Raw genomic sequence first — 23225 nt, forward strand, 5'->3', positions numbered from 1 at the left:
ATATTATAGGCACATACCACAACCCCAGCCTTTATTAGTGTGTTTTCTTAGGTAAAATGTTTTTCCATATAAAGTGTGTGGCAGAGTTTAAAAAGTATGAAGCACTGTATTGTATAAACAACAGTTCCTGCTAACTAGCTGCAAAGGCACCATGAGAGCCACCCACAGCAGCAGGCGCAGTTGGCCTCTAAGAACACAGGTAGGAAAGGGTTAGTCTAAGCAGGAGCAGAGGAAGCTTGGTCTAGACCTCGCTCCATCAGAGCAGCAGACATGGAAATGTAGACTCCAGACCAGGACATGAGATGGCTTGTTTATTTTTAATCTCCTGGTACAATTACTCAGTAACTTTATTTTCCAAAGCAATAATGTGTTTCTTATCATTGACAGAAAAAGGGCTGAGTAAAACAATTCATGTATATGAAGGGCACACTTCTTGCTTGTGGCAAGCCAAGAAGCTTACATGTCCTGCCAAAAAACTGGAGAAGGCAGAATCATTCGTGTACAAATGACTGCTAAACTACAGCTATTGTGTGGCCCCTACATACCTCATGGTAACAAATACATGCCCTTGCAGTGTGCAGATAAACAACCAGGGCACAGATTTCCTTTCGTTTTTTAGCTTTTTCTGGTGTGCAGCATGCTTTCTGGTTGCTACTGTACATTTCCCTTCCTGCACTTTTCCTACCTGTTGCTAAAAGTCATATAGAAACCTGGCCACTGAAGGACTTACCTTTTATCCTTTTTGGCTGTGTTCAATATTCAGAGGTTGATATATTTGCATTTTTAAAGCAGTTTAACATCAAGACACAGACATTCAGGGAGAGCTGACTCCAAAGGAGTGAGGTCAACAAAAGCATGGGCAGTGTGTCCAGCGGATGCAAGCACCAGTACGTGTGAGCTTAGTAGTCACAATTATCACTTTCCAAGAAACTGACTTCCTTAGACAAACTTCAAGGGCATAAGATCAAAGGAAGATATGGCCACAGCTGCACTGTGTTTTCCAGCCAGAGGGTCTGTAAAGGAGAATTTAGACAGTGCCCTGACAGCTGTTGAACACCACAGCATTGTAAGAAAAGGAATTAAAATAATTTCCTTTTCTAAAAACTTCCTCCTTTATTCCAACTTTTTTTTAGTGCCATTTTAAGACTAATGTTAAAGCCCTAGGTAGATCCTAGGTTCTGACCCTCAGAATTCATCGTATTCTCTATAAGCAGGTAGGAACATGAGAAGGTATAGTTCACAGTACAGTTTTTTAAAAATAAAACAGACTACATATTTATAATTATCATAAAGTGTATTTTAAACATAGGCTAATAGCAACATAGCTGTCTGTCCCCTACCCCCTATTAATCTGTGGTGAGTTACTAAACAAGACACTGTAAAATCATCAGAGACAGGATGATTTATAAATAAAATCATCAATTGAGAAATTTCATTATATGCCCTGGAAATTCTGTCAAAAATGTACAGAAAGAAATTATAAATGTGACTAATAACACACAAAAAGAAAAAAAGGACACAAAATCCAAACCCCACTATGTCAAAAGCACAGCAATCCACACAAGAGTCATGTGAAAATGAAGGGGCAGAAAGCACACTGGGAGTTCACGACTTTACAGAGGAGATGTGAAGGTGATCATGAAGAAAGAAACATGAAAACAAGCGAAAATCATTTCTGTAATTAAGGAAAGCTGTTTCTCACCGTTCTGAACAAAATGGCTGAACTAAGAGCATCTGATTGGCTATGCCCATATACCCTCCTCCTCATCCTATGGGGAGAGATGACAAGGGAACAATGCCCCAGGGCAGCATGGGAATGAAAAAGAGTTGGTTAGTATTAAAACAAAGACATAAACATAATGTAGCAGAAAAGAAGTTCTTGGCTGTTTATACATTAGGTTCTAGCTCCCTAAACTACAAATTAGTAATGAGCTTATGGTCCATGTCTACTCCCCTCCCTTTCCAGAGCTGGTGTAATGTTCTCAAGTCAGAGCTTTTCTGTAGGATCTACTTGTTCTTTCTCCATTTCTGTTTGTCCTTCCCACATCCTATACCTCTACCTCATATCCAAACCTGTTGCATGGAAAAGATCTGACATGTTTCATGCAGAGGCTAGACAGTCTTAATTCAGTAGCAGAAAGCAGGCAGAGCAGTGGTTTCTAGGTGGGGGACACCAGGTAGATGGTTCTCCATTTGATGTAAGGCTGATTCTGTTTTCCCTCTAAAGTACTAGGTGTGTCTCAGCAGCCTTAGTAAAGGCCATCTTATAGGACCATTCATTCCGACTCTTAGAATAACATGTTGGATGCCAATTACTACTTTCATCTATATGTTTCTATGGCTTCTTCTAAGACAATGCCCCAGTTGTCACTTGGTAGATGTTTAGTGGGGGAGTTTTCCTTGACTTTGCAGTCATATGGTTGTAATTACTTGGCTATTATTTTTCCCCTTAGTTTCGCATTTTTATACATTTTAAAACTGGGTGTGACAGAGATGTTGAAACTGATTTTGGGCACAGAGATATGAAATAATCTGCCCAATCTCAATGAACAAGGATTCATCATATTCAAGATCTTGAGAGGGCTTTTTTCCCCCTCCTTTCAAAAATCTGCAATTGAATATGATTCTCTTCGATTTCATGAATATCTCTTTTGCATTAGTAACAAGCTGAAAGCAATATCTCTTGAGAATGTCATACTGAAAGGGTATACCAGGAAATGAAGGGAAAAAATTAAATTTCATCTATCATCCTATTCAAAAAAGATTTAATTTTTTTGTGGTCCTGGAGATTCAAGTTAGGGCCTTGCGCACACTAGATAAGGTACTGACCACTGAGGGAAATTCCAGCCTGCAGCTGTACCTTTAACGGACGATGTGCAGAGACTAAATACTCTGCAATTCAACAAGAATTAATTTCTGTGCTTAACCAATTCTTTAATAAGAAAAGTAGGACTCACTCAGTTTTTTTTTCATCTCAAGGCAATTACTTAATAATAGTTCTTATAAATAATTGAAGCATATGCTTTTTTTTTTTTTTTTTTTGGTTTTTCAAGACAGGGTTTCTCTGTGTAGTCCTGGCTGTCCTGGAACTCACTCTGTAGACCAAGCTGGCCTCGAACGAAGCATATGCTTTTATGATGTACAGAATCATAAACTTCCTATATTGAAATTATTTGAAGAAAAGCTAAGATTCTTCTAATTTATAACCTAGAATTTGCAATATGTTACCACAACATATGTGGATATAAGTGATCTCTTTAAAAAGATGAAACACTCAAGCATGGTCTTACCTGGTCTGGGGAGGGTTTATGGTTCGTCTGATTGGAACGGGAGGATCTGAAGTGATCATCCTCATAGTTGTCAGCCATCAGTTTCATTCGATTTTGTGTCTGAAAAGAAATTCATAGCTTAAATTGAGATACAATCCCCATGATAGATACATGGTAGAGCAACAAGTACCTTAAAGACATTCATGAGCATGAAAATAGTCCCATCCACAATAAAATCAATTAAACACAGAATTAGGAAGGGTACTGTCAAGGGTTTAGTCAAAGCAATTCAAATACTGAAGCCCTAACCACAACATCACTGCTTCTAGAGACAAGGTCTTTAGGAACTAATTGAGACTCAATGAAGTCAAAGGGTTGACTCCTACCTTGTGGCTGTAGATGTGTTCTGAGAGCAAACGAGTCAAAGATCTGCTCTATGTGAACAGAGAAGATAGCCCCAGTGAGGAAGAGCGCTCTCAGCAGGAAAAGAGTCAGCAGAGACCTTGATCTCAGACCTCCATACTGTGAGCAAACAGATAAACTACTATTTCAGCCACCTACACTATGGTATTTGTTATGGTTACTTGAGCTAAAATAGGTAGGTAAATTTGTGTAGGGAAGACAACAGTCTCAAAGCAAGACCTTTATATACTACATTTTTTATACCTATAATTAAGACTAGATTGTATTATATATGGTATTCTGTAACTTTAATATTTTAGATTACATTTAGGTAGGACTCATTTCCATGTTATCTATGAAATTACTTATTATTTAAACAGCTCATTCAGTTTTGGGTAGACTTTATATAAATATTATGATTGTAAGTATTTGGGAAGAAGTTATTACTTATAGATTAAATAATAGATCATCTAGAAAAATCTAAGAGAATTAAAAAGTGTGTAACTTACTACAGAAGATACATGTACAAAAGTTAATAGCAATTAATAAATAATTTAGGTTTCAAAAATAAATGTTCCAAAAGCCTTTCTGATCCACCATCTTTGCTACAAAGGTGGTGACTTTGGGCAGCTGGTAAATGAGTGCCTCACAACCATCTTATAATCACTTATGTGGGTCAGAATATACAAAAGTTATGTATAGTTCACAATAAAATATTGTTCAAATAAAAGTTTTAAAGCATCAAAAGTCTTGCTTATATTGTATGGTTTTTAAGTGTTTACCATGAACATAATCTAAAGAATAAGTTACAGAAGGATCCCCCATGATTCCCCTATGAGTGACAATCACTATCAATATTAAGGTATTTTAGGTGGTTTAAATGAGATGTCCTCCATAGGCTCAGGTATTTGAACACTTGGTCTTTAGTTGGAAGTCCTGTTGGGGAAAGTTTAGTAGGTACAGCTTTGGTGGGGTGGGCTTTGAGAGTATATTGCATGGCCTACTTCCAGTTAACTCTCTGCTCTTTGTTTAAGGTAACAAAAGTCAGCTTCCTGATCCTGCTGTGATGCTTCCCTGACATAAGGGACTCTTATCCCTCTGGAATGTAGGTCAAAATGAACATCCTCTATAAACTGCTTTGGCCATGGTCTGTTACACAGCAATGGGCAGTAACAAATAAACCAAGTATTCTATTCTGCCTCCTCTTGGTAGTAAACTCGTAAGAGGGAACTCTTGTGAGTCACCCTCATTTGGGATCTATTTCTGTGTACATGTGTAAGGCCCGCCAGGAGGGGAGAAACTCCCTCTCAGCCCACGGGAATTCATGGCCACCCCAATAACTGCAATTATGAAATTAACACGAGGTATATTTGATTTCAATGCACTGAGGCCGCACTTCAAGCCTGTCCTACGCAGAGGCAAGCAATGAAGTACGACCCCCTTAGAGAAGAGGAAGAGCTTTTTAAAGGGAAAAACCGCAACCCAGGGAGATGAAGGGGGAAATCATGATTAAGTATCTATAGAAAGCACCTGTCCAGTGTTCAGCTTCCGTGACAGGTTCAAGGAACAGTTATGGGGAAATATCAAACCCTATCTAATTTGTCTTGTGGTCAGTTCTGTTCCTGGTATCTAGGGTGCATGGGCACACTGACCTGAACTCTCAGCTCAAACCCTATTCAATCTATCTTGTCTTGTAGATAGCTAGTTTCCTAGGACCCAGAGCGCAGAACAAGCTGATCTGCACTCTTGACTCCATCTGTGGAAGGTTTAAAAATTTTTAACTCTTTCACATGCTACTTTAAACACCACTCTACCATGCAGAGTATGGCTAATCTCTGGAAGGAAACACTGTTTCATTTTCCCAGCCATCTGGCTTTGTCAAAATTTGACTGGTTATCTTTAACACATTTTATGGTGAAATAAAAGCATTTTGATTATTTCAAAAAAAAAAAAAAAAAAAAAAAAAAAAGGTTACAGAGATACCTAGTGAATGATGATGCCTGGGGGCAAGAACTTTAAGGTCAAATTGGCTTAGTTTAAATTCTACTTCTATATACTAGTTATCTATCCTTCAGCATGTTATGAGGTAAATTCTGAACCTCAATTTCCCTATCTTTAAAATGGGGTTAGATCATGGATTTTGACTAAAAGACTATAGTAAGAGTTTGTTAATTAAGTTAATAGAAAGAAAGCATTTAGAAAGGTACATAGTCTAAATTCAGTACCTAATAACTTTTAAGGATTATTAGTCTGATAATGATAAACATTAATTTTCATGGTCTTACTCCTAATTTTTCCTGGTTGTATCCAATGGATTGCTTAACCTGCATTGTTGAACACTCAGGTTCTTTATATTTTAACCTAACACATGTATATTTGTCAGTTTGTCCTTCCAGTGTATGACAGAAAAGAGAATATATATCAACAAATAAAGATACCAAATTTTTGTTTTCTAGAATGCCTTCTGGTGACTTGAACGTTTGTTTCTGCTCAAAGTTCACATATTAAAATCTTACCCACAAGTGCTGAAAAGACTGAGAGGTGAGATCTTTTAAGTCTTTAAGTTAGTCTTCTTCTAAAGGTGGCTAAGGGGCACACCCATCCATTCTGCCACTTGAGCAGACATCGAGAAGGAACACACAGCAAGGCAGAGTGAACGCTCCATTGATGCTGTTGAAGCCCTATCTTAGGTTTCCATTCTTTTGTTGTTTATAAACTACAGTTGAAGATACTTAGCCTGAACATACTAGGATAATGACTAGTAAGCCTTCAAGGCAGCTCTCAGAAGAGAAGGAAGGACAAGAAACAACAACACAGTCACACCTAAAGAATGTCCAAAGCATCTGGATACCACTGTGTGCTCAGGAAAGCCTGTGATGATTGTACTGTGAATGTGGGCAAGGATTAGATTCCCAAAACATGCTTGGCCACGTAAGGCACAATGTAACATGGCTCCCACCCTGGAGCAAAGCCCGCTGGAAATGGGTCTCCACAAGTGTTGATAGTTGCTGTGGTGTAAGGCTTGTTTGTATAGTAACGTGCAGACTTTCAAGTTTCTCCTTCAAGGAGGGTCCTCTCTGCCAAGGTTAATGATTCCTTGATCATGAGAAATGGCACAAGACTGGGAGGCAAGGGTGTAGTTAATGTCTCAGCAAAATGGTGAATGCTGAGACCTTCAGGCTAGCCCTTAAGGCTGTGGAAAAGAACTCTGAAAACATGAGTTTGAGAATATACAATTTCTCAAGTATGCAAAATATAAGGATACAATATGAATTGTATTAAGGAGCTTTGAAGACCTAAAATAACAGAGGCAGCTGCATTGTGAGCTAGCTTGTCAGAAAAATAAATAGGCAGACAGATACAAAGCAGGGACATTCCTGAGTTCAATATCAGCTTGGGACAGAGCTAGTTTGGGCCTAGGCATGTTGGAAATGGTAATCTCAGGGCAGGATCCCAACCAGTTAGCTCATTGTCTGTGCTTAAAAGGCAGTCAGATCTGTGAATTCATCAGGGGGTCAGGGTCATGAAATGCTGATTCATGGGATAATCAAAAGAGAATCTGGGTAGATGACTGAATTGATATGTAAATAAAAGACTGGACTTCTGATTTGCAAGAGAGAGCTATCCAGAGAGTTCTTTAGAACTGCAAGATAGAGCTGTCTTGAGAGTTTTCTGGAAAGCTGCCTCCAGCAGAATGTAAGGCATCTAGCTTGTAATCCACGATTTGACTCTGAGTTGTTCCTTTTTCAACTCCCATACACTCCTTCCTCAGAACTCCTCTCCAAGATGAGGCTGGTTCCTGGCAAACAGAAGCCAATCTTTCCTACCTGATCTAGGACATGTTTAAAACTTAAAAGCAATCTGAATAAAGCATACACTAATCCATTTCTAAGGCAGAAAAGCACTTCAAGTGCTTTTGAGGATGAGTGTGTAAGCACAAGAAGCTGACCTGAGTAGAAAGAGCACTTGACCCATGTGACAGAAGATACAGCATTTACTTCTTCATTCCTACAAGACACGAGTGTGCTCAAGGTCTATTAGAAATTGATACAAGCCGGCCCCTTGCACAGTCAGGATGGCCTCTCACAGACATTAGATACTACGCAGGACACAATGGACTCCTCAGGAGCAGCTCTTGGGCGCTGCGCTTCTTGAGGTAAGATAAGAAGGCAAGGGGATAAGCACTCCACTGTCATGGAAGGAATTTTATACCAGATGTCTTCTGTCTTCAACCCTGTCACAGGATGGATGAAATCTAGTTCTAGCAGCATAAAGAATAATACTGCTTTGAAAGGCGGGAGAAAAGAAGGAAGGAAAAAGTAAAAGAAGGAAGTAGCAACTTTATTTAAAACAATAATGCATACCTACATACTTGTGAGAAAAAGTTCAATATTTATTGTTTATTTATTGTTAGCCTTTTCATCTAAGAGTCGCATGGTAATGCCTAAATAAGGCATTGCAGAAATATTTCACAGAAAAATACTCAAGCCAAGAAAGAAGACGTAATAGAAAAAGAATAGAAATAAGTCTGGTGTTTTAAAGGAAAAGGTTGAAATCTCTTATTCTTAGTAGTAAACTATGAGCTATCATAGGCTCTGTTTACAAGACTAAAAGATGTATCAACTCCTTCAGAGAAACCCGAGGGGCATCAGATAAATCACTGTTAAAATAACCATGCTCTGATAGAGAGGAAAGTGACAGCCACAGTAAGTCTCCAAATGAGACTATGCAGTTGACCTTCTACCTTCTCCTCTATGGTGAAACTTGCATTGGGGTATGATGCCAACTTTGTTGCTAGGCAGAGCACTGTAAGACCCTTGCTTCCTTTTATCTACTAAAGAGTCATTATTCTTGAAGTTGTTCAATCTAAGATTTTCAGCTACTCTTGACTCCTCATTTCTCATGTGTATTGGAAATGAAATCACAAAGTCTTGTTGACTCTGTTTTCAAATTTCCCTCACTAGTTACACAGTTCACTTATGTGACTGCTGGTATGTTGTTGTACTGGTTCTCTATGTGGCTGACAGTCTCTAACCTTCAATAGAAAATCAGGTCTTAAAACGGGGTGTTGTGGCATGTGCTGTAAACCTAGTACTGAAAGGTGGAAGCAGGAGGATTAGCTCAGTGCATTACGGTGCTTGCTACCAAGTCTGATGACCTGAGTTTGATCCTCAGCACCCACATGGTGGAAGGAGAGAACTATCTGACTCCTATACTGAGAACATTATGTTTTTCCCTTCACATCTGTGACTCTGGTTCAGACACATTCTTCTGGTCTCCAAGCACTGGGCACACAGGTAGTGCACAAATATACATGCAGACAAAACACCCATATAAATAATAATAATAATAATAATAATAATAATAATAATAATAATAACAATAATAAGTTGAGACTTCTTTTTTTCCCAAGTCAGCACTAGGTGTTGGTCAAAGAAAATGTTGGAGGTCTCTAAGACCAGAAGAGGAAGAAGAAGGAAGTCACAGGCTTTCCAATAAGCTAAGGATGTAGACCTGGTCATCAGCCTGACTGCAACTTACAAAGGACCCTAAATGAAATCATAGGCTAAGCTATTCCCCAGTTTTTGAAATAATAATTGTGTGAGGGGATTTTTATAGAGTAGAAGATGACTAATTGATGCTGGTAACTGGGACCACGGTATGTGGTAACAGAAACTGAAGATGTGGGAGTAACTTTGGAACTGGACAGTAGGCATAGCTACTCAAGGTGGAAAGGAGAGCATTGGTGAAAACCCACATTAGTGAAACACAGGCTTTAAGGAGGCCGCCAAGGGATTCCACAGGGAGTGAACGAGATATAGAAACATTCCTCACCTCATTCAGGAACTCATCGACAGTATCACCTGCAGTCATGTTCAAAATATAGCAATTTACTTGAATGAACTGAATGTCCCCACTAAGGAATCACTAATCACAACACTGACACAGTGGGTCTGTTTCTTCTCACTACTTCCAACAAATGTGAAAGAAAATATAAGAACATGGTCTCTCTTGGTACAAACGTGAAAATGAAAATAGAATTATTCATATATGTATACATATATATGAATATATTTTAATATATATTCATATATAAAATATATGAATATATTTTAATACATGTATATGTATTAAAATAACACTGAAAGTGAAAAATGAGACTAACACACTATGAAATATATTCCTTTAGTCCATACTTAAATTTTTAAAAATTGTTCTTTGAGGTGTGTAACTGTTCTTTGGTATCAGTGAAGACTGGTTCTAATCTCCAAGACTTCCACCTCCATGAACACCAAGTGTGAGAACATCTAAGTCCTTTATATAAAAACTGTATAGTAGATGCATATAACCTATGCATAGTCTCATATATACTTTATGTCCATATAAATAACTGGTATTGTTTAGGAAATAATGACAAAAATTATATATACAAATACATGCTGATTTTTTAAATTTTGAATTAAGTTGGCTTTCTAAATCCTCAGACTCCTTGTCTGTTGATTAACAACTGATGGATCAAAAATACTAAAAAAGACTTTCTTGTCATCATTTCTGAAACAACAAAGAATGAGGGTAACTCAGGATTCTACATTACGTATGAAGCTTAAAGGCTTATTCTCCATTATTTTTATTGGCAAAAGACTCCCATTCCAAATTTAATTCATAATGAAAGGCTTTAAACCTGTAACGAGTCTATAGAAAGCTCTATTTTCTTGGCTGGCTAGAAAGATTTTTCATCCAAAGTTATTATTTTTTTCATTGTAGAGAAAGAAAATAAATTAAAAATCGGTGACTTTAAAGTTAGTTTCATATAAGATCTTCAGTGGTTTTTAAATATAATTTTACTTGTGTTTGGAATAGAACTCTCTATGTACTACAGAAAGCCAATAGTAAATTGGATAGGTAAGGACCTACATATTTATCATGCTGCAACTTAGTGGCTTTAAACGCCGTTCCATATTGAACATAACCCATGGCTTTGGAGGTCAAAGGTCCTAGTGGGCAGCCTACTACTATTGTTTTGATAAGTGGAAATGTTGTCAAAGTGCCTTCTAAATATTTACATTTATAGCCTTAGAGTTGCTTCCAATCTTGGCCAGAGAAGTCTCCTTAGTACAGAGACTCTTAACTGGTCAAAGTTGGGATGATGTGTCCACTCAGTGCTCAGCACAAAATGTGACATTTCCATCATCCCATCAAGGCTCAGGGAACTTGTGGAGAGGAGGTAGAGTGAATGTAAAAGTCAAAAGATGAGGCAGAGTGCCACGAATGGCTGCTGTGGACATGGCATGGCTGTCGCACTCATGGATTCAATGAACTGAGGTTACCTGCACACGAACAAACTGACAACAGCCAGCATTCCAGGAGGCAGCTCTAAGTAGCCTCCATGGAACTGGGGAGGCAGGAAGTTATGAGGAGAGTGTGTGGAGGGATCTTGTGGTAGATTATGATCAAGATACACTGTATACATGTATGAAATTGTTAAGGAATGAATCAGAGTTTTTTTTTTTTTTTTTTTTTTTTTTAAATAGTTGCTTCAATAGGCAGGGTCAAGGCTTCAGACCAAGAAGTTAAAAAAAAATAAAAGCATCTGATAAGCCCCCAATTTTATAAAGTTCTTCTCAAAACTTAAGAAATTAAGCAAAAATACATGGATGGCATCTCATACACAAACACACACACACACACACACACACACACACACACACACACATACACACCAGTAGATTTACAACTGTTAGAATCTTCAAGATGGAAAGAAAGAGGACAAACCTTTTACACAAGTAAAATAACATGCACATGGCTAGAAAAGAGCTAATATTTTTCCAATGGAAGTAAAGATAAACGTCTGTGCAGCAGAAGCAAAGTCGGAGTGAATGGGGTGTTCCACACATGCATACCTCCTCTCCTAACAAAAGGGAGGTAACCACCTCAGCAAAGAATCTCTTCTGTACCATGAAGAACACAGGCTTACACTAGATAGAGCTGCTGTGAGAGACAGACAAAAGGTCAATGATACGGTTTGTTCCAAGGTGGGCCAATGGCCAGCCCCATAGCCTATGGAAGAAAAGTACAAAGTCAAGATGAAAACACATTCTACCCATGAGCAGGGAGTGAATATCTCAGTGAAGGAGTCAAGAGAGTAGTAGACATCTGGGGGCAGACAGCTGGTTTATACACGCAACATGGACAGAGCACTGGCAACTGTCACGGTGGGAACCAGCACTCCAGCAGGATTCAGGAGACATCTCAAAGTATGTGCAAGTGTTAGCTTTCAGATAAGTGGATGTTTGCTAGGTCTACTAGAATCCAAGATGCACCAAATCAAAGTTTCGGTCTATCTCAAGGTCTAAATCAGTGACTGTCAGAATAACTGGCTTTATATACTGAAGCAGTAAACAAGAGTGAAAGTAGCCAATGTCCTAGTAACTCCCAGAGAGACTAAAACCTGGCAACTACATAATGGACAGAACCACATAAAAGAATTACGTAAAGTATTACTGGGGGCCTGAGATTTGGCTCAGCGGGTAAAGGCGCTTGTTATGAAGCCTGATAAGCCAAGTGGCATTTCTAGAAGAGACTCCTGCAAGTTGTCCTCTAGCTTCTATATGCACACTGTGGCACATGTGCCCAACAAAATATATCAACAATTAATGTAAAAAAGTTGACAGTCACTGATGGGCATTTCCTCCAATTGCATAGAAATATTTAGAAAATACCCCTTTACAGTAAGAACTTGGAGATTAGAAAATAATGTGGTATTGAAAGGTTAAATAGTTAAAATATAACACAATAGAAAACTGGGAAAATGCTCAACTGTGGAGTAAAGACTCCACCCTGACCCTGTGCCAGTCACCCGGGTATAATCTCAGGGGACCCCTGGATTAAGACTGTGTAAGGAGAAAGGTGATGTTCAGCCTTTAACAGAAACATCAGTGAGACCAGAAATAGGCTCTTGTCAACTGAGCAGGATGCAAACAGGGAATAATAGCTTAGGACCTGACAGTCGGCTAGCTCCCAGGAATCTGAGGCATATGCCAAGAGGCATATACACTGCAGCTTTGCACTTACATACTAGTCTACTCAAGGAGATCTTGGTTCTCTGAAGAAGCTAATTCATCTTCACATTCCACAATATTTATTTACAGTTGAGGGAAATGTCACATGTCTACAGTGTGACTCAGGAAGTCTTTTCACTACGAGTGGATGCATTATTTCTGACCTTGCGGACCCACTTAACTTATATCCCTAGCTCAGTAATTTATGCCTCAACTCTTAGTTTGTAGTTCTACCGCACACTCTGGAACGGGACAGCTGTTTACAATAACAAAACGAGACCAACTACTTATAGGATTTTAAAATGAAATTTGCTAAGTAACCTGGGAAAATGTTTAAAAAAAAAAAACAGCAATAAAAATGTTCTTGCTCAGATTTTTAGTATAACTGGAAGGAAATATGTCTTTGTTAGACCTGAAAACTCTTGTGTGATGAAATATCCAGAACGCTGGATAAAACAAATAATCTTATAATGAATGCAAGTCTTCAGAAAAGGTCTTGATATATAGTAAGCATTTAATAATAATTGGGTCGATGATGCTAAATAAATCCAGATGAGAGTCTAGAAGGATCTGTTGACAGTAAAGAGTATGTCCAGGGAGGAGAGTTCCTAGAGAGAGGGGTGCTAAGAAGTCTGAGAACTGGCTTAGCAAGCCAGAGAGTTAAAGCAGATTCTGATCTGGCAGTGCAGGCTGGAGAAAGCTTGGATTCTACTAACCACTGACACTTGGAGCTAATCTGTTCTGAGTCTATTAGTGCCCTGATTTGACCACCAGTGAAAGAGAATTTTACCGGTAATATTAAGTCCTAATGTTAGAAACTATGACAAAAATATTTTAGATACATCTGGATATGGTGGTCCATTCTTCTAATCCCAGCACTGGGTAAGTTTAGGCAGGGGGATTGTCATGAATTCAAGGACAGCCTAGATTCCAAAATGAGTCCTGGGCCAGTCAGAGCTACATAGCAAGATCCTGTATCAATAAAATGAAAGCAAACTGAACCCCCCAAAGCTGCAAATACAGAGAAAGTAAATGTCCAACATAATAAATAGTCAAGTGTGAATATGAATAAAAGATTGATCAGTGTGACTTTATAATGTTTTTTAAAAACCTCGGGACCTGTAAGGTCTTCCTAGTCCAATCGAGAATTCTGTGACCCTTTTTTAGATATAGCCATAGACCTGTTAAGTGTCTAGTTATGAAAATATTCTGTATTTAATATCTAGCATGAAACAAAAGGTACTGAAAACATCTTTGAGATGGCAGACATGTCTGAAAGGGCAGAGGACTGGGCCCTCTTCGGCCTGCCTCTGCTGTCCTTGGGCACACCTAATACCTGCTGTTTGAGCTGTTGTACCAGGCGGTCCTTCTCCCGTTTCAGTGCAGCCACTTCTTCTTGAGTCTTTTTCTTTGAGGATGAAAGCTCCAGAAGAGCTATGTTAGCATCCTTTTCGCTGATAGCAGCCAGAAGAGCTTCTTGCCTGAAAAGGGAGGAAAAAAACCACATGAACACTGAAACACAGGTTTTTTTTTTTTTTTTTTTTTTTTTGTAGTTCTACAAAGAAAAATCTGGAGAACAAAGAAAAACAGCTGAGTTTTATATCATTTCACGGGGTGGCAGGAAGGTCATACCATGTGACTTAGTTCAACATTGTTCACTTGACAGAGCATGAAGGAGCCAAGTACTGAGTAGAACCTAAAGTTGGGAACTGTAAAATCACAGCATAGGACAGCTTCATAATTCTGTTGGGATTGGGGTAAAAAGGGCATGAACTCTCTGTCTGTCTCTCTCCGTTTCTGCCTCTTTATGTGTGATGTGTGGCCTAGCCATGTGTGATTGGTGGAATCTAGCTTCTGAGTGTAACCAATGTCTTAAAGGGATGGGTCCATGGTCTGATACATAGTGTTCATCAGCAGGAGGAATTAAGTAGTTAAAGTATATATGTGACAAGATTGTACCAACAAAAAAGTCACTAACTTTGTATATTTTTCAAATTAGCCATAACTCTATGTAGGAACTCTTCATACATATATATAAAATTTTTATTTTTTAATTAAAAAGTAAAATAAGGCCAGGAATGGTGACACATGTCTTTAATAATTCCAGCACTCGAGGGGCAGAGTCAAGCCAATCTCTGTGAATTTGAGACCTATTTGGTCTACATAGCGAGTCCCAAGCAAGCAAGGGCTACATATTGAGACCGTCTCAAAACCAGAGCCTATTCTCTCCATTCATGTGGAGTCTTGGGTATTAAAACCATTTTTTCTATTGAAGGTAATTTGTCCACCCAGGGCTAACAATCCATAAATCTCCCCTAGCTTGTATGACTTTTATGTAAATCTTAACCCCTACTTCTTTCCTTCATGCTGATTCTTTTAAAACTAACCAACAGCAAAGACTGTAAGGCTGGACCTCAGCCAATGAAGAAAACAAAACAGTTACTACCTGTGCTAGAATAAAAATCAAGGGAACGTCCCGTCCTGGCGGTTGCTGGCCTGGTTTGAGCCTTGCTGTACTCTTTACAAAACGAACTGCCTTGCCAAGCTACTTTTGCTTTGGTACTGTGTTCCTTTGTGGGACATGGAGATTATTCTTTCTCCTTTTTCTTTGTTTCTAGCATAGAAACTGAGCTCAGACTGTCCGGCTTGGGGACAAATGCCTTCACCTCCTTTACTGAACCTTATTTTGCCAGCCCTGATTTGCAAACTTCAAGAAAGTGAACTTAGAAACACAGCCATTTGTTCCTGGAGCATGCTGAATGTCAGTAAGTGTTTGATCTCATTAATGCAAATAACTGTAGGGGCGTGACTTTCTTGGTAATGATCTTTATATACTTTGAAACAATAATTTAAGTGTCACAGGTTTAAAAAGTCACTGTAACAGTGGCTTTGTTATGGGCAGGTACTGGGGGTCAGTGGGTATCCTTTGGGATTTCTTATAATGAGAAACTGGATCAAGGACACAAGGAAAGTGGTAGAAACAACTACAGTTTATTAAGAAAGACAAAAAAAAAAAAAAAAAAAAAAAAAAAAAAAAAGTAGGCCAAAGCTGGTGAAAAGGGCCGAGGCTCAGTGGCGAGCTGTATGAAGCACTGAAACTGTTACAGTCTTGGATTTGGGGATCATTTGCATATAATAAACGTATTCTGTGCTTGGCATCACATGACAGCTTTTATGATGAGAGCTTTCCATTTCTCTGTGCAAACTTCTCTGTGATAATTCTGACCTTGCTTTCCACCTTCCTCTTTACCACAGTCTGGCTAACTACTCTAGCCTGTGTACACAACATAAAGATCAAGAAGGTACGTGGAAGAAACTTACAAATAATCTATGAACTTGGTGAAGAAACTGTCTATGGGGCCCAAACCCATCCTTCATTAGGTCATCTCTCATGGAAGGGGACAGATCTGAGTTACTACACGAGAACTGTATAAAGTAGCTGTAGGTTTTGACCCAGGAAATGCTGAACCTGAGAAAGCACGGCTGAAGCTTAACTTTGCTTCTGACTTGTTAAGATAACTGAGCTTCAATTGCAGTCATATGGAAAAGTTTAGTGAAGCCACAAACTGGAAGACTATCATTTAAATATTCTAAGATTTTATTTTGGATGAGTAGATCTACTAAACTCTGAACAAGTAATACTAACAAATTCGGGCCACAGATCAGTTTACAACATGAAAATAAAAACTCATTTAACTAGTTTTTGCTGTTGGAAGAGAAGAGAAGGTCCTTATGAATCCTAGTATCACTTTCTACTGTCTCAACACTGTGGGACTCGGGAAAAATGGCAGGTGGCTTACACATCCAGGCTTTAGTCTAGCACCAAAGCAATAAAGACGGTCTAAATACAATGACTGATCATTTGAAACACTTATGTTAAGTGGTGAAATGCCCTTATAGCTGAAGGAGTTCAAGCTGGTTTACCTGCGTACTGTACACTTCCTGTTGACTGTCATCAGGATCCTTTCAGGACATAAAATGTTGGAATGGGAAGTGTGTGCTCTCAGTGAGGGTGCTGCTTGTCTGTGCACTGATTGTCAGAATCACAGTTGGTATTAGCCAAAGAGGAAATGAGGAATTAATGTAAGCAATATAATTATATGGCACAATCAGTACTTTATTAGATACAAATACAAAGATGGTAGGGATTTGAGTTTTGTATTAAGGTGAATGCTCAAGGGCTGGCAAGCCTGCCAACCTGAGTTTGATGGCAGAAGGAGAGAAATGTCTAGATTCTGGCCTCTACACGGTGCATGTGTGCACGCATACTCATGTGGGGTAATAAAAAAAGAAGAAAAGCACAGTGTGAAAAGGTGAAACTATTCCACATTGTTGAAGTATTTTGATTGAGTTCCAATTCTTACATAAATGGTATGCTTGGACAGTTAGGAACAGAGACAGTATTGTTCTCTTGGTTATATTATAATTTTAATAAATTTGTAATGGATACTATTAATGCCCAAAGAAAACATGAATAAGGCTCTGGAGCTTCACTTGCTTTTCGCTGGGATCCACTCCAGATGCTGCTCAGGTCACACCTGGGTGGTGTCTCTCCCCATCCTGACAGCTGATTCTGCAGACAGACTCTAGGCTACCACATTCTAAGCTATTGAGTTACTCAACTCCTAAACACCTAATATAATAGATGCACACTAACTAAATAGGTGCCCTTTCCTCACATTCCTCACACCCTCAAGGTGACACATTCTTTCCTCAGAATGCAAGAAACAATCTCCTCCCGTTGCAATCAGGGAATCAGAGACTGCCTGACTTGCAAGCATTTACTATGGACCCATCAGCCCCCTGGCATAGAATCTCTCCCTTTTCTGGAACCTGTAAGAAGGCAACCTCACTTTGTCCTGTGGGCCTCAGCTTTCCTCCGGACCCTTGCCATACCTGTCTTTCCTTGACGTTAATAACTCTTCTAATAAACCAAGCTCTTATTTAAACGGACAATCTGCCTCAGTGTTCCCTTGAGCCCAAACCTAAGACTTTGCACTCTCATCACCAGTTTGAGATGTTGTATAGTGAAGCACAGCAATACACCTCTACTGCTTTGCTACAGACAGTACCTCTGCTGTGTGGATCCCCAAGGTTTTCAGGTACTTAGCAATGATTAAAACTGTCTGGAACTACCAAGCTTTTACTTGGGTCCCTGGTAAGATCTGATGGGCAAACTCCCATGCTCAGGCCTAGCATGGAGAGTCACACTTATAATCTATGCCCCACAGCTACCCCTTTACTTTTCCTGGGAAGACAGGGGAGATGTCCTGGCTCCTCATGTTTGATTGTTGCTGAATAAAGTCTCTTTTGCAAACTTGTCCTTTTGCTAGTCAATGTACTGGCTATGGAGCAAACTGGATCTCTTTGGGTGAACCATCTTGAAAACACTGTGAAGTCACTCCCTCTTCTTCGCTCATGGAGACTGAACTCAGGGCCTTGAGTTCCACCACTGAGTCACAGCCTTTGAAAATGTTTAGGACAAGGCAAGGATGTGTAAGCAACAGCAGGGGCTTTAAACTTGGTGGGATTACCCTTGCTGCTCCTGGAACATCTCACAGGAAGGACTACACTGTGAACCGGTATTAGGTGCTTCTTAGAGTGCACTGCAAAAAAGTTGAAACTTTTGTTTAAAAAGTTGTGTTTTCAGAGGCAACAAAATTCAGAATGAAACAAAAGGTTAAGTTGTGAAAGAAACTGGGTTTAGTTGCTGCCTATTGAAAACAAGTTTTCTTCGTAAAAAGATACTTTTTGATAGAAGTAATATTTCTCTGATGGAAACAGAGACATAGAAAAGAGGATTTAAAAAAAAGTCAGAAGTGATCCTTTCTAGGAAGAGATCTAGAACACAAATGTTAGAAGAGATTTAACAGGAACACAAATGTTTTTGAGAAAGTGGACACAAACAGAAGTTGACCACAAAAGAGTGTTCCTAACTAGAGGTTGCCCTCCCCACCCCCCAGCTGGAGTCCTGTTAGCACAAGCAGCCTCACTGCTTCCCTGGAGAGCCCCAAGAGAGCAACTAGGAAGACACAAGGGAGAACCCCCAGAGGATCAGAGGACAAAATGTCAGTGCACATCCTGCCAAGTCACTCTCCTTGTTCTGAATCTATTCCTCAATTAACAAACACTCCCACCCCAGCCGTGGATACAGATATTTCAGTGGTTAGCAACCCCTATTTCCTGAATAAGTTGCTGCAAAAGGCAAGTCATTAAAGTGGCTAGTCACCCTGTCCCTGGTGCTGTAAACTACACCAGCTGAACTTGCTCTGTGACCTGCAAAGTCTAATGGAATCAAGATGTGCACTACTTACTATGGCATTTGAGCTCCAGGAAACAGTAAGACCTCCCCTCTCCTCTGTTCCTTTTCTCCTTCTGGGCAAATTTCAGAAACTAGAGACAATATCAAAGGCACAGAGAGCTGAGCATCCTTTGATGATTTCTGAATCTTTAACACAGTGGTCTTCCAGCACCAGCAAGAAAGAAACTGCAACCAAGACCGAAATGGTAACTTGGCGGGAGTGCTAAGTGTGTGTTCCACAGAAGCGCACTGAAGTACAAGGGGCATAAATTAAGGAGCATAACCAACAATGTTTAGCATTCCCTCCTTGTCCAAGTCTGAATTTCAAGTTGGATAGCTGCAGAGTTATATACAATGTGCTCCACAATCCTGAAAGCTTTGGAGAAAAGATCGGATGAAAGAAGGAGGCCATCGGCTGTACCATGCTAATACTATGGGTGAAGAGGCACAGTTTAATTGACAATAACCCATATTAAATAGGAAATCCGTTCTCTTATTAATGGATTACATGCACTTTGGTTCTGTTGCTTTGTTATTTAAAACTAACTATCCTGAGACTATAGGCAGTTGCTGGGTATCTGTTTTGTTCTTCTATCTCATGCCCTGAAGATGTTCACTCAATTAAAATTTCCTCCTTGCTTTGCAGAGGTCTGAGTGTGGAAGAATACATTAACCTGATTAACCTTTGTGAAAGGCACAATGGGGCTGCTGTGGGCAAACCTAATCTTTCAAAAATTGAACCATGTGTTCTGTTCTTTTATTTAGATAGTAGGAAATATCCTGGATGTAAACTGTCAGCACCAAGTCAGTATTTCCCTCACCATCCTGTTTCCCCACCATGTTAATGGAGGCACCCACGCCTGGGTCCCCAGGCTGACACTACCTGCATAATCCAACTATACTTTGTGTCCCATGGCCAACACTGAGCACAGCCTTTGCTCATTCTAATGTTTACTGAATGCACAGCTTTGTATGGGGACTGTCATTTCTGAACCATCATCGCCCATTTATTTGGGGTCCCCTTTATTCTTAAGGTTCCATCTCCAACTTTCCCATCATTACACAATATCCTGTTTTTCCAAAGTCAGTTTCTTGGGTCTCTCAGGACATGGCATACAGGTAGTTCTGGCACACGTACATTCAGGACCGCCTCTAGATTTTCAGCCTACATCTTTCTTGCAGACTTTCAGTGCCCTGCTCTACTTGCAACATGCCTAGTCAGTCTCTGTCAGGGTCTACTCCTCCACTGACTGCTACTTCCTTCCTTGTCAGCATCTCCTTTGAGCACTTATATCACTTGAATGATGAAGAAAAGTATTTAGTAAATAACCTTCAATTCTTTCATACATGCAAGGTCAGCTTCCCCAAGTATGGTGCATTATGGCTTATCTTAATTTTTTTTCTCTAGCAATTAGTTAACACATAACTTTTAAATTGTGATAAAATATTTAAAACATCTTTTTAATGATTTATTTTTAATTATGTGTATACCTATGTGTCTTTTTGTGGGTATGTGCACATGAGTGCAGGCACCTGTAGAAGCCAGAACAGAAGGTTGAATCCCTGGCAACTAGAGTTACTAGCAGTTGTGATGTGTGTGCTGGGAACAGGCTCCAGTCCTCTGCAGGTGTAGTATGCATTCTTAACCACTGAGCCACCTCTCCAGTCCCATTTATAACCATCTTAACTGTTGTCATAAGTTCAGTGGTACTGAATGCATCTATTCAATTGTGCAACTAATCTCTGCCAGGACTCTTAATTGTGAAAAACTGAACAATGCTTCATCATTTCCCTGCCCCAGCTCCTGGTTAACTACCATTCTACCTTCTCAGTGAATGTGGCTCCTCTGGGTATTTTATAAAAGTGGAATCATTCAGTAATTATCTTTTACAACTGGCTTATTTCACTTAGCAGAATGTTTTCAAGATTTATTTACATTGTAGCATACATCAGCATCTTTCTTGTCAACACTGACTAATAAGTACCCATCACTAACCCATCTTTCCCTCACAGACACCTGAGGTACTTATACTTTTTAGATATTGTTAATGGTGATGACACACTTAATTTTTTAGTATCTTCATTCTAGAATCTCAGCTTATGGTCCAGAAAGCCAAGAGCTTTTTAAAAGATTGTTTATTTTCTGCTTTGTGGATGGCTAAACTGTTTACATTTTTTTCTTTTATTTAGTGTTATGCTTGTCCAGTCTCCTCTACAAACCATGAGTTCTATGCCAGTCTTCCATAGTCTGCTTAAAGTGACTGGAACACAGATCCTGCAAAGGCATAGTCTTTGCTTTGTTTACTCATGTACTCCAAGGACCAAGAACAATGCTGAGTGGTAGACTCTTAATAAATACACCTTGACATCAGCCTCTAATTCCACAGACATTCTTGCCTGCTTGGGTAACTTCTTAATGATTCTAGCATTTCTACTTACTTTGAGGCTGTGTTTTACTGTCCCTTTAAGGCCCCTCCCCTCAACTCTGTGGAGCAGTTATCACACAGACCAGTAGTAGAAATAGTGCAATCTGTATTCCATGACTAAACAGGCTTGTCTAAAAGTACACAAACTCAATTCTGGAATTAACAAAAGCTTTATTTTATTAATATGCAAAAATATTTGCTTAAAAATTAATTTAGAAAAGTATTTAAATTTCCTTTTGTGAAATGTATCCACTTGCTCTTTAAGGTAAGTTTAAAAAAATTCATTGTTATATAAAAACATTTATTTGAAAGAAACAATAAACTTACATTAAGGGTGCTTACAAAGTTTTCACTGAAATCAGCTTCAAAGCTTGTGTGTGTGTGTGTGTGTGTGTGTGTGTGTGTGTGCAGGTTTTCTCTGTGTATTAAGACCTGGCTATCCTAGACTTGATTTGTAGGCCAGGCTGGCCTTGAACTCACAGGGATCTGCCTGCCTCTCTCTCCTGTGTGCTAGGATTAAAGGCATGCACCACTACGCCCGGCCTACTTATTATATTCTTTAAAGATCTGAATATATATTTGTGTAGTGAGCCGCTGTGGCTGCACACGTGCGTTTTTCCAACATGGCGCTGGCCACATGTTTCCCCAGCAATAAACAATCATTTTGCGCAGCTGTTAGGCAGAAAGAGCGCCAAACCACTGGCCTATCCCGAGGCGTAATATTGGGTAGTGAGCAAGCAGCCATTCAGGAGTGAATACGTCACTCTAGGGTGTATTTAAGGGACCCTCTTCCGGTTTCTTGGGTCTTTCCGCTTTATCGTGTGCAGTAGTAAAAAGTTCCTCGTGACAGTAAACCCGACTATCGCCTCCTGTCCTTATTCGCGGGCGAAAAGGGATTTTGGGGGCGCGCGTTACATCTGGTGCCGATCGAGCCACAAGGTTAATTTCAATTGCCCTTTCGCCAAAGTTAGATTTGGCTAAAGCTTTTCACAAAAGGTTTCATGTGACACCTGAGACATTAAGATGTCGATTTAACATCTCTAGAAGGGAGGCCAGAGATATTGTTACTCAATGCCAAAACTGCTGTCAATTCCTACCTGTTCCCCATACAGGAGTTAACCCTCGGGGAATCAGGCCCTTACAAATCTGGCAAATGGATGTTACCCACATCCCATCCTTTGGTAAATTACAATATTTGCATGTTTCTATTGATACTTGTTCTGGAGTTATATTTGCCTCTCCTTTGACCGGAGAAAAGGCGGCCCATGTTATTCAACATTGCCTCGAAGCTTGGAGTGCTTGGGGAAAGCCTAAAATCCTTAAAACGGACAATGGGCCAGCCTACACTTCTCAAAAATTTAAACAATTTTGTCGCCATATGGAAGTGACACACCTGACGGGTCTTCCTTATAACCCCCAGGGACAGGGCATCATTGAGCGTGCTCACCGCACCCTTAAAACTTATTTGATAAAACAAAAGGGAGAAGTTGAGGAAGCTCTGCCCACGGTGCCACGAGCTACTATTTCTCTGGCACTTTTTACCCTCAACTTTCTGAATTTGGACAGTCAAGGCAATACAGCGGCTGATCGCCATTGCATGGAACCAACTAGGCCAAAAGAAATGGTAAAATGGAAAGATGTTTTGACTGGTCTATGGAAAGGCCCGGATCCTATTTTAATAAGATCCCGGGGAGCGGTCTGTGTGTTTCCACAGGGGGAAGACAATCCATTTTGGCTGCCAGAGCGACTGACGCGGCGACTCGCGGTT

The 23225-nt window shown here is 39.6% G+C and overlaps 1 protein-coding gene across 1 annotated transcript in view; it reads right to left on the reverse strand.

Annotated features, from left to right (window-relative positions):
• Positions 1–23225, reverse strand: part of LOC117701854 (ELKS/Rab6-interacting/CAST family member 1-like) — a 69799-nt gene that overhangs the window by 43838 nt on the left and 2736 nt on the right. The window contains exons 2-3 of the mRNA XM_076928174.1: positions 14067–14211; positions 3291–3389 (exon numbers count right to left, since the gene is read on the reverse strand). Coding sequence (XP_076784289.1) covers positions 3291–3389; positions 14067–14211 — 244 coding nt within the window. The remainder of the gene's footprint in view (positions 1–3290; positions 3390–14066; positions 14212–23225) is intronic.

Source organism: Arvicanthis niloticus, unplaced genomic scaffold (genome assembly GCF_011762505.2).
Source record: "Arvicanthis niloticus isolate mArvNil1 unplaced genomic scaffold, mArvNil1.pat.X pat_scaffold_276_arrow_ctg1, whole genome shotgun sequence".
NCBI classification, from domain to species: Eukaryota; Metazoa; Chordata; class Mammalia; order Rodentia; family Muridae; genus Arvicanthis; species Arvicanthis niloticus.